At 40.9% G+C, this 12,317-nt stretch overlaps 1 protein-coding gene across 3 annotated transcripts in view; it reads left to right on the forward strand.

The window, feature by feature from the left end:
• OCLN (occludin) overlaps positions 1-7,740 on the forward strand; it is a 30,156-nt gene extending 22,416 nt beyond the window's left edge. For all 3 annotated transcript variants that reach the window (XM_083404102.1, XM_083404100.1, XM_083404101.1), the window contains exons 7-9: positions 1,567-1,738; positions 3,713-3,754; positions 5,149-7,740. In XM_083404102.1, coding sequence (XP_083260228.1) covers positions 1,567-1,738; positions 3,713-3,754; positions 5,149-5,250 — 316 coding nt within the window. In that variant the 3' untranslated portion in view covers positions 5,251-7,740. The remainder of the gene's footprint in view (positions 1-1,566; positions 1,739-3,712; positions 3,755-5,148) is intronic.
• Positions 7,741-12,317: the final 4,577 nt, after the last annotated feature.

Genomic DNA, 12,317 nt, shown 5'->3' on the forward strand with positions numbered 1-12,317 from the left:
GCATAAATGAAAACTGGATATGAAATTCAGAAGTTGATGTCATCTACTTGTTAGTGAAAAGCTAGTATTTCAGTAGGGAAAATATAAGTGCAGTGCCTTTCCTACTACTGATGGAAGCATCACTGTGTTTGAATACAAGTATTTTACATGAATGTGATGGATTGAAAAATTAGTTGCTGTAGCTTCTGTGTGTTACCTACCTATTAAGGTGTCAATCTTGTATGTTAGGGCAGAGCAGGAAAATGAAGGGAGGTGCACGCAGATGTCATATTTTGGAACATTATTAGCCTCTGAAAACTGTCTGCTGAAACTGACTCATCCTGAGCTGCTGCTTGTATGCATACTTGGAAGGTCTCTGTTTTTAGAATCTGGTCACAAGAATGTAGGATTTCAGAAATGGCTCTTCCTGTGTTTCAGTGATATGATTCAGTTGGTTAAAAGTTCTTGGATCACTACTTAAATAGGTAAAAACTGACCAGCAGTTAAATAGTTTGTGAAATTCTTGATTTGTCCCTTAACGGACCTTTTTGTAAGTAAAACTTATAGTAACCAATTTTCAAAATAAGAGGTACAAATGAACTGCACTCCAGCTACCCTTTATGTAACCTGAGTTAGAAACTCAAGTGTGTTATGCGTAACTATGGCAACTCATGCGGTCAGCCAAGATAATGAAGTATGAAGGAAAGCTTGCATTGCTTGTTAAGTAAACAGTGACCTTTCCATGCATGTGCCCAATCAACATGCAAAAACATAGTATGTGGAATTCATATTGTGTGTGTGTGTGTGTGTGTGTGAGAGAGAGAGAGAGAGAGAGAGAGAGAGAGAGAGAGAGAGATTTCCTTGGATAACCATATGTACATGGAAAGAAGATGGAGCCCAAAATAGTGGTAATAATTTCTAGAAACTGAAGTCTTGCTGAAGGAAAGTTGCAAATGGTCTACCATCATGACTTTATATGGGATTGTTACTCAGTATAAAAACTATAACAATATGCATACCATAAGCACGTTGGTACGTTGCCTGTCTAGTTCTTTCATTTCATGACTGCAAAAATAGGAAGTGTTCAGTGAAATACTTGTGTAGTCCATTTGATCAAATCAGGTTATATAGCATGTCAATGTTCATTTCAAAAATATGCTGTGATATTGTCTTAAAAATGTAATTTAACAAACAAGTGTTGCAATATTCTGCAGAAACCGTTGACATGAAGTAACTTTCTGGGATTGAGAATTCTTCTTGGGAAAACAAAGATTTTTTCAATTTATTAACATGTTTCTTTCGCACAGGTTAATGTTTAGTGCAGTGAAAACTTTACTCTTTAAAGGTGTGGAATTGTACTTCTTTATTATTGCATTGGCTCATCTTTGTACAAGTCTCCTATAGGCATTTGCCAGTTCTAGTAGAGAATGTGGATCTAAATTCTACATTTTCATGCTTTGACCAACTGAGATTAATTTGCATCATAGGTATCCTTTCCCTATAAACAAATGCTAAATCAGCAAGTCTCTCTGCAACTGCCCACTCTATTTCTACAAAAAAATGATGTTTAAATCACTCTTCATCCAGGGAATATCCACCTGTATCATCTGATCAACAAAGGCAAGCATACAAGCGAGATTTCGATGCAGGTCTACAAGAATACAAGCGGTTGCAAGCAGAGCTTGATGAAATCAGCAGAGAAATTTCTCGTCTTGATAAAGAATTGGATGACTACCCTGAAGATAGTGAAGAATATAGGGTAATTTCATTCACTGAAGTATCTTACGATATGAGAGTATTGCTTTAGTGGTACATACACCTTTTGCCTCCTGAGAGAATTTTGGACATTAGAATGATGTCTGCATCTCCACATGTGCTGTAATATGCACTAAATTCGCTTGCATCCCATCTCCCAGAACTACAGTCTAGCTAAGGCTGTGCAGGGTGGGATAGCCCTCCAGATGTTGTCAGATTCCAACTCCCATCAGCATGGATGATGGGCATTGCATTGGACATCATATTTCTCATGCAGAAGGACCCGGGTTCCATCCTTGGCATCTCCACTTAAAACATTCTTAAGCAATAGGTCAGGGAAGGAGCTCTGCCTTGAGTCACTGAAAACAGCAAAAGATTGGTGAAGTGACTCGGTGTTTTGATGAAGGCAAATTTGTATTTTTTATGGCTCTTCTTTGTTTTTTTGAAATGTGGCTTTAGATGTTGAAGGCAATATTAGTAGCCAATGGACAACTATTATTATTAGTCCCATATGCTTTCCCCTAAATCACAAGCTATTAAAGCCTGTGATACTGTAATTAAAAAGGAACCAGGAAAGAAACACCTAAACTCAATGCAGTGTTTGTTGAAACCAACTCTAACCGTAGGCTTCCCTTAGGCTAGGTAGCTGGAAGCAGTTTTTCCTTTCCGAAGAAAAAATGTTGCTCTTTGACCTGAAAAGACAGATATACAATTTACTGTAATGTAGAAAGCAGTCCTTAATACTAATACTGACTGGGACTCAAATGCCTGTAGCTTTAGAGGAAGTAACATGCTTGATAAAGGAGCTTTCTAACCTACTTCTTCCAACAAGAATCCCAGGTGTTGTGGGAGATAGCAATGTGGAAAGTATTTAATGTTGGTGACCTCTGAGGAAGACTTTGGGGGCTGACTGCACAATGTTTGCTGCTTCCTTTTTCTTTCTGAAGGATCTGAGTCAGCTTTTGAGTGAATACACTGATGAAATAATGGGATATTTTTCTCTGTCTCCTTTCCTGCTGTTTGTTGCTCAATCCCCTTTTCTAGCCTCTTTAGCACTGCTTAAAGATAGAGACTCTGGCCCTTGTCAGTGGTCAATCAGTCTAGACTCCTACAGTGGCTATCTCTGATCTCTCCCCCCCTCCCCCAATAACCTATCAGTAGCTTCCTGGAAACCGCTACTTATTTAGGCTGAGTTAAACCATTACTCCATCCATCCCCATGTTGTCATCTTTGATTGGTGGTGGCTTATGTGGGTTATAGGAATCAAGGAAACTGCATTAAAAAGTCGGACCAATTTGACTATCTATTTGAGTACAGTGGTACCTCGGGTTAAGTACTTAATTTGTTCCGGAGGTCCGTACTTAACCTGAAACTGTTCTTAACCTGAAGCACCACTTTAGCTAATGGGGCCTCCTGCTGCTGCCGCGCCGCCGGAGCACGATTTCTGTTCTCATCCTGAAGCAAAGTTCTTAACCTGAGGTACTATTTCTGGGTTAGCGGAGACTGTAACCTGAAGCGTATGTAACCCGAGGTACCACTGTATTGCCATTCCTGGGCTTCAGACACGAGTCTTTGCAAGCTTTACTTGGAGGAGTTGGGGATTGAACCTGGGACATTCTGCATGCAAAGCCCGTGGGTTATCACTGAACCATACCTCTCCTTCCCCACTCCCAAGTAGTGTGTGGTCTCCAGTCCCTATTTGTGAAGGATCGGGGTAGATGGGAATTCCTCAAAGAGATGCCTGTGCTTGCAGGCTTTCCATAGGCATCTGCTTGAGAAAAGAATGGTAGCCAAGATGGGCCTTTGGTCTGATCCAGCCAGGCTCTCCTTATGTTCCTGCAACTGTTCTTGTCACCAATAAAGATATTGGCTTAATAGTTAAATATTTATACATGCATCATAATGAAGCCTGCCTCCATTCTGCTTTTGAGTTTTGCTAATGTTTGTGATATCTAATTTGAGTTATTTTTACTTGTAGTCTGCTGCTGAAGAATACAACCGACTGAAGGATATAAAGGCAGTAAGTAGTTTACTTAAGTAATCTCTGCGTAAACCAAGATACCTCCTGTTGCAGCAGGCTGTGTAACCCACTTTGAAAGAAGTACGGTTGGATTGTCTATTTTTGCAGACTTTCAGTGGCTGCTTCCTGAAACCTGTTGCAATTGTTTTTGTCTTCTAAAAAGCTTGTGGTGTCTTTTCAAAAACACTAGTCACTGTAGTATCCCACAGTTGTTGATTTTTGTTCTTCACCAGTTTGGACCTAACTCATTGAACATATGTGCAACATGATGGGGCTAGAAGTGTCCCAGATGTGTTGCAGTAATCCTTGGCCACGGAACATGTAGACTTCAACTGTGACTGAGTTCTTGTTGAACAAGTTGCCAAGTTAACATAGCCTGGATGACTCTGGCCCAGGTGATTTCTGTCTAGGAGAGGGTGCAGTTGGCACACCAGCCTCAGCTGGTGAAAGGGTTTCTGTGCCACCAGTACCACTTTAGCCTCCAGTGGAAAAGTTGGATCTACGGATTCTGTCACTGAATCTACAGGTGAGGGGGCCAGGCAGCCTCTGGTGGGCAAGATGAAACCAATTTTTCTCTGAACACTGGAGCTATGGAAGAGAGAGGATGAATCACCAGAGTTTGGCAGAAGGCTAAGATCTGTTTTGGTTTTATACTGTCCAGGTACAAGCTCATAGCCATAGCAATCCTCTGCCTCCCAGCTCCAGCTCTTAAGAATTTGGCTCTGACCTGATGGATATTCCAAAATTCAGACCACTTTGCAGGTTGCAGAGGCAGGGCAAGCTGAGGTTGGGCTTGCATCTGTCCCTGTCAAATAAAGAGCCAAAGTATGTTCAGTCTCTAGCTGTTTGGAGTGTTTCCCTCCCTGCACCAATATTGGACAGAATCTAATGTTGGGTGTGTTCACCATATGAATTCTTACTGTTAAAGTGACAGCCTGCTTTTCAAACTGTTGTCTTTGAACTGTTCTGTCTCTTTTAAAACAGAAACACAGCTATTGGTCTGCCGTACATGTTCCTTCCGTTTATTCCCCTCCCCCCTTTTAACAAATTTTCATTGGTTTTTAAACAAATACAATGACTATTAAACTCTTATCTAGCAGTACATCTAAGGGTGCTTGTTTTATGCATTGTCTTTAGACATTTACACATTCAAAATTCAAACTTACGTATTCCTTCAGTTTTGAACAGAAGCACATGAGGTCATATCCCTTGGTGATTATTCTGCAAATTCATTGTTTTAAGTTCTTCATAAACTATTGAGAGTTTCAGAATAGGCTCATTTGTCTCTTCTGATAGTGATCACTTTGAATGAATAAGACAGTATATTATTCTAGCGTTTTTAAGATGAAATTTGATTTACTTCATTTATTAATAGTTTTCATTCTGTGTTTTAGTCAGCAGACTATAAGAACCGCAAAGCCCACTGCAAGGTACTAAAGAGCAAACTGTCGCACATCAAGAGGATGGTCAGTGATTATGACAGACAAAAGTCATAACAAGAAGAAAGAAAGACAGCCTGGTTGCTTAAATATGTTAATTTTCATAAAGGTGGGACATGATTGTGTTGGACCACAGATAATGACAGGGCGGTATTTTCACCAATACAACACTTGTGCCATGTTTACTATGAAGTATGAAATTGAGCACTCAGTATATGAGACCTCTTATTGTTTCACTGAGTCAAGGAATTTCACCACTCATCACATCAGGTTCATCCGTTTTTAACATGTAGTGGGCATCTTCCTGTCCTTTGTCTGTAATGACTCATCCTCCATTCACCTCTGTATGTCGCATCTTATTTTTAAAAGCAGTTGAGAAATGTCTCCCCCCCCAAAAAAAATTGTACCCCCCCCCCCAAATAATCCAGTCCTCCCTTTCTTAAAGATTTATTGCCACATTGTATCCTTCTAAATGCCATTCATAGTGTGGTCTGGGTGCTTCTTCCAAAAGGTACGTTTCTTCATTATTTTGTTTTCGAAACATAGCAACCAATTTTCCTTGTAAATGTCAAAATATTAAGAATTGTATTTTTTAGGTGCAGCCAGTGTTGATCATTCTGTATGGTATCATCAATGTCAATGTGAAACTAAATGTAAATATATATATTATTTTTTAAAATAACCATTTGTATTGTAGGGAATGTTTTCATTGTACAAATGTAGCTTTGAGTAGCAATGTTTTGACTCTTGAATATCTTCTGTGGATTGACTTTTGAGTTGTATCCGAGTATGTAAAAAAGGATCGACTACAGCTAGCCTGGTTCTTCTAAGTTGCCAAAGTCTGGACCACTCTGCGGTGAAACAGTTTTGCCATAGCCAAAGAAGAACGGAAACCAAAGTAGAAACTGATCATTTTATAAACATGTGGGTGCTCCTTTTTGAATGTTATGTTTAACAAAAGCACTGTCACTTAGGAATACCCAGTGAAAATCCAAATGAATTGTATACTTACTGAGATCCAGTGCTCTCTTAGGTCAGCTCTTAGCACACTCCATGTCTGCTGTAGCACAAATGCAATAGCCTTCAGTTCTCCAAGATTTGTATGGCCCCCTTTTCCCAAAGCGAAACATCATCTGAAGTAGCAAACAAGCCATTGTTAACATTAACTGCACCTTGTCAGTTTAGATAACATCACAAGCTGTGGCTAAGTCTCCCAGCTCCACTTCACACTTGTGCTGGTGACTGGCGAGTGGGGGCATTTGAGACGAAGACTTTGCTGCATACGTTCTCATTATGCTAAACTATGGTTTAGCTTGACATCTGAACCAGGAAACTGGTTCCATGAGATTAAGCTACTAATCTATATTGGCATATCAAGGCTAAAGTTTAACACTTAGTTGTTGTTTTATTTTTGAGGCATATTTCTCACATTATTTGATATATTCATGCTAGGTTAATCACTTTTTTAGTCAAACCAAAATACAACAAAAAAAGTATGTATGCTTCCTGTTTTGTGACACTTTTGACATAATAACGGATAATACAAATTTTTGCATTTTTCTTGTGGGCAGACTTATTTACTTATTTCTTTGCTATAGTTACTGTAGCTCAGTTTTAAACACGGCAGACTCACACCCCGCGTGCATTTAACTTGTGTGAACACAGCTTTATGTGCCCTGCAGCTGGTCAACTGACATCACACAAATTAAATGCACACAAGGCAGAGAGCTGTTAGACTCTCAGATTTGCTTACTGGGCTTTGGAAGACTGTCACAAGGGTTCTGGAGGCCGCCTCAAGATCTTGTTGGGACTCTGTGAGACCCCAGAGCCTGCTAAGCAAGGCTTAAAAGCTCTCTGCCTCACATGGCGGACAAGGCCCACTCGGCACACCAGCTTCAGAAGAAGGGGAGGGGTGATCAGGCCAGGATTGGTTCAGGGATTGTTCTGACTATATACTGTTTTGGCTTTATAAATGTAACCCCTGAGCAGCTTGCGAGTCTACTGTAGTTGCATTGTGAATAACAGCACAATATTATCCATGTCTGCTAGTGGAATATAGATGCTGTCTAATCTTCATGCATTCCATGATAATTAAAAACGGCAGTTCTTTGTTCAGAAAAGGCCACAGTTGTAGTCGGCCATTCTGCGGCTCTGGCTTGCACTGCTTTTGGGGAAAGTATATTTGCCTGAAAGCACCCCCTATACATCCAAGACTCTAGATCAGGAATAGGCAAACTCGGCCCTCCAAATGTTTTGGGACTACAACTCCCATCACCCCTAGCTAACATGACTAGTGGTCAGGGATGATGGGAGTTGTAGTCCCAAAACATCTGGAGGGCCGAGTTTGCCTATGCCTGCTCTAGGTAACGGACAATGTTCATAAGGATTTTAATGGACTGAATAAAGAAAAACAAATTCCTTGATTTTGGCAAAAGAATGGAAAGTGTGTTTTTAATTTGTCTTAACTGGAACATAATAACTGTGTACATAATGGCTGATTTGTATTTTTGTTATATGGTGTCAATAAAATAATATGCTTAATACTAATTCCCTAACCTTTATTGCATGCTCCATTGCCAAGGGGTTTTTTGGGGGGTGGGGGGGTTTCATGAACTATGTATGAACTTCAAGTGGCAGCTGTGTTAATCTACTGTGGCAGAAATTAAATTAAGAAGAGGTATGTGCTTCCTTAAGACTAACAGATCTATTGTAGCTTAAGCTTTCATGGAGCAAAGTATGTCATTGGATGCACATGATGAAGTGGACTATTAATCCACAAAAGCTTGTGCTACAAATAGGTGTGTAAGTCTAAAGGTGTCACGGGAACCTTTCTATAGAGCAACAACAGAATATCCTATTGTGTTAAGAACCTAGGGTCATGCCTTATGGGAATAGAGCATGGATTTAAGCAAAGGGCCATTGCACCTCATCTCTGCCTGGCAACTAGTGCCCACCGTTCTCAAAGGGATAGTTCAACTGGTGGTTTCTAATGGTTGAGAGGGGCAAGCTCATACACAGCATTTAATAGGACATGGCTGTGGGTGAAGCAATAAAATGTAGCTTTCCTTTAAACACGCATAGTGATACACATTGTATATGAACTGTAAGAATGGGTGCCCAGAAAAGTTTCCATGAGCAGCAATGGTTTAATGAAACTCCAGTTATCCTTTAATGATGCTAATTATGTGGGTCTGTCTCGGGTCTAGTTTCAGATCAGAGTCCAGTGGGTCTCGTCGTAAATTATGCCCGTGATGTCTCCAAAATAAAATGAGCATTCTAAAAAATAATAATGAACAGCTGGTCAGTTATTGTTTTAATAAAGCATGTAGCATTTTCCATTATGGCTATGCTCTGCAACCTGTTCAACCAGTCTTTGTGACATATCTTAGGAGTCTAGCAATCAGATAAAGTACTTATTACTAATTTTAGAACAATATTTTTTTACATTATGAAATCTGCCACATATGAAAATACTACTACAGCCCTTCCAATGTAAGCCCTGATCTGTACTCTCATGTGTGGGAGTGGGGAGGTCAAGTACCATCCAGACAATACTGAAAATTATTTTCACAATTTAAGATATACTGAAAATACCCTGTCTTAGTTCTGGTTGTTGAATATTGGACCTGGTGGGGCTGCTTGACAACCAGAGGTCATGTTCAGGTTCTTTCTGTCCTCCTTGCAAAGATACTGGACACTTAAGCATTTCAATTATACAAATCCTTAGCCCCTAATGAAGCCCAAAGTCTTTGGTTCAGAAGGGGCCCCTGCTGCCACAGTCGCTTTTTTGTTGAGAGGGGAAAAATGTGCCCTCCACCTTTTCTGATTTCTGCCTTCCCTTTTGCAAAGAAACAGTAGACACTTAAACACTACAGCTGCATAAATACTTAGATATGTGCTACCTTTGTTCTGAAGGAATTTATGCTATCACAGTTTCTAGTGTGGGTTCATGCAACAATAACCACATTACTCAGAAGTAAACTACACCTAATGGGGATTGCTCCTTGATACATATGTACAAGATTGCACTATGTGGCTATCTGCTGTGAATGCTTCAGAAATAAATGGCGCAAGCATGTACAGAGTGCACCAGTCTTGCTGGTAAGGATTCCACAGCAGACTGACTTCATAGAAAGAGTACATCCTACCATCACCACAGTATTGACAACCATAGTTTTGTAATCACTACACATGCTCTGGTCCATGGGGTCTCGAAGAGTCAGACACGACTAAACGACAACAACAATCACTACACCCAGTGTGGTGTAGTGGTTAACAGCGGTAGTCTCGTAATGTGGTGAACCGGGTTCGCGTCTTCGCTAATCTATATGCAGCTGCTGGGTGACCTTGGGCTAGTCACAATTCTCTGAAGTCTCTCAGCCCCACTCTCCTCACAGAGTGTTTGTTGTGGGGGAGGAAGGGAAAGGAGAATGTTAGCTGCTTTGAGACTCCTTCGGGTAGTGATAAAGCGGGATATCAAATCCAAACTCTTCTTCTGAACAGTTTGAATAAATGGGATTAACCCAATCCCCTCTGCCCAGTTCATAACAGGAAGCAACTTCTCGCTTAAAACAAAACAAAAAAATACATGTCTCAGGCAAGATTGCAAACAAACCTACAATTCCCAACATGCACCTGTATCAAGTTGACAGGCTCACAGCATCCGTGGTTGGTCGAAAGAAACATGTCTCAGCATTCCTTTGAAGAAAGCACCAGCAAAATCAACTTTGAAATTCCATCAGCCTTTAGTACAGGTTTTATACTTATATCTCAGTTAAGCTGTTGAATGAGGTTGTCTGAAGATTTGGAGCTATCAGTATGTTCATGCCATCCAGCTCCATTTCTTTTCATCTCATTCAGCTGAGGCTGTAGCCTTGCTGAATCACCATTTTGGATTTTAAATTGACTGGATGAGGACTGATACATTGAAGCTCAGTTCTGATAAGATAGAGGTATCCAAACCATTCTGGTTGGGGTATCACTTATGATGGATCAGCTGTGAAATTTGTGGTTGCTGCAAGATCTGGCATTGTCAATGGATACTTGAGTGCCTTCTGTGGTTGATATGATGCACCTTTCAACAACTTCAGATGGTTTGCCAGCTGTGACCCCCTCATGAGAAGAGAGAGTCTGGTCCTCTGATTCATGCTCTGGTAACCTCCTGTTCCAGACTACGTACTGCAATGAATTCTACAGGGGACTGTGTTGTCAGATGATGATGTTGTTTAGTCATGTCCGACTCTTCGTGACCCCATGGACCAGAGCACGCCAGGCACTCCTGTCAGATACTGTACTTTAATTAGTCCAAAACAGCTGTTAAGTTCTAACCGAAACTGGCTATATCTTGTCGCTCTAAACAATGCCACAGGCCATTGGAACTAACCTTAAACAACCTGGGACCTGAGTCTTATAAAGAAGCGCCTTCTTCCACGTGAGCCTACCTGAGTTGAATTCACCGTTTGAAATCATTATTTGAGATTTTTCTCCACTGACGGCAGATGGTGACCAGAGAGGGCACCTTTGCAGTGGTGGCACCTCTTATGGAAAATACTATTCTCTGGAGTAAAATAAACTCTGTCGTTTTCAGCACCAGGTGAAGACTATTTTATTTGCACTGGCTTCCCAGCATGTTGAGTAGCTGGTGTTAATCGCTCTACTGTGTTTTATATAGTTGTTTTGTTCTTGTATGTTTTTATGATCCTCTGAAAACCTGATAGCTGAGGCAGGGCCTTTTTGTAGTGTCAATATGTGAGTGGTTACTGAGGCTTTGCAGCTATTTATTGAATGTTGAGAGTCTTTTCGGGAGCAGTTAACCCTCGAGTTAAAGCTTTCTCTAAAATGGGATTGAGTTAATCCAGAGGACAGGTCTATGAAGGGTAATTGACCATGATAGCTCAGTTGACCCTCCAAGTTCAGGGGGAATGTATTTCTGCCAGTTGCTGGGGAACAGACAAGCCTGTAGGCATCCCTAAAGTATTTGTTGCACTAGACAGGTCTTGGCAGGGTGGTTTTATATGGGCTTCCATCATTGCTGACTTTAGCCCACACAGCATCCTGCCAACTGCCCAGAAAACAGACCCGTGGAGTCAGGTGTGTGTTTTCCTGAAGAGGTGGAGAAGCTGAGTACAAGCTCTTTCAAAACAGACTTTAGAAAGAATGACCTAGTTGAGAGAGGATGGCCTGGCATCCTTGGTTGTCCTATATCAATCATGGCGTGAAGCACAGCCATATTTCCTCCTCAGACAAAGAGGTTCAAGATACTAAAAGAAGGTGGTGATAGAAAATAGAGGCAAAGCCTACATTCTCTTAATCAGCATTAATTATCTTTGACCCAAAATACACTGGACATTTTGTAATGTGGATGTTGAATGAAGCAACAGCAAAAACTGTTTATTATTATTGCACTTCAGCTTCAATAATGATTGTGCTGCAGCTCCATCAATTCAAATGTTTACATCATCACAACATATGGAACAGGACGTCCCTATTTTCATTGGAGACATGTTGGAGGGTATGCAACCCTTTGTCAGCAGTCCAGTCCCTGGCTTGATAACACAGTGAGCGTAGTTAATTAAAAAGGATGATTTATTGTCAAATAAATCCACCTCCACCATCATGACCCTTCTGAAAAATGCTTCCAGCGAGACCAGAAGCAACTGAACTTTCACTTTGTACGTCTTTTGTTTCACTTCCTATATTGCAGCCCTCCCATTCATGGAGGGGGTCAGCTCCCTCCTCTTCCCCAGTCTCTGAGAGGCTGTCTCTTAACTCTTTCTCACCTATTTGTGCTTCCAGTGAGCTGTGACTGTGTTCTAGCTTGCTCTCAGCTATTCCCTTATCAGCGGGCATTCCAAGGGGTGGGTGCATGGCAGTTAACCCTCTCTGTTCCTGACTGCTTCCTTCAAATGTCAGCAACTATTCTCTGGGAGCCAGCTGCAAACCGTCCCTGGGGGCTGGCTCATTCATGACACCCTTGCCCATTGTTTAACATTGTCTTTCAGTATTGTCTAGCTCAGACAATACTGAACTAGATGACCATTGGACTTTATTTGGTATCAAGCAGCTTCCTTTGTGCCTAAGAGGAAACAATTATGATTATACACTTCTTTAAGCTCTTAAACGAT

The sequence above is a fragment of the Podarcis tiliguerta genome, assembly GCF_965153285.1.
Source record: "Podarcis tiliguerta genome assembly, chromosome: 11".
NCBI classification, from domain to species: Eukaryota; Metazoa; Chordata; class Lepidosauria; order Squamata; family Lacertidae; genus Podarcis; species Podarcis tiliguerta.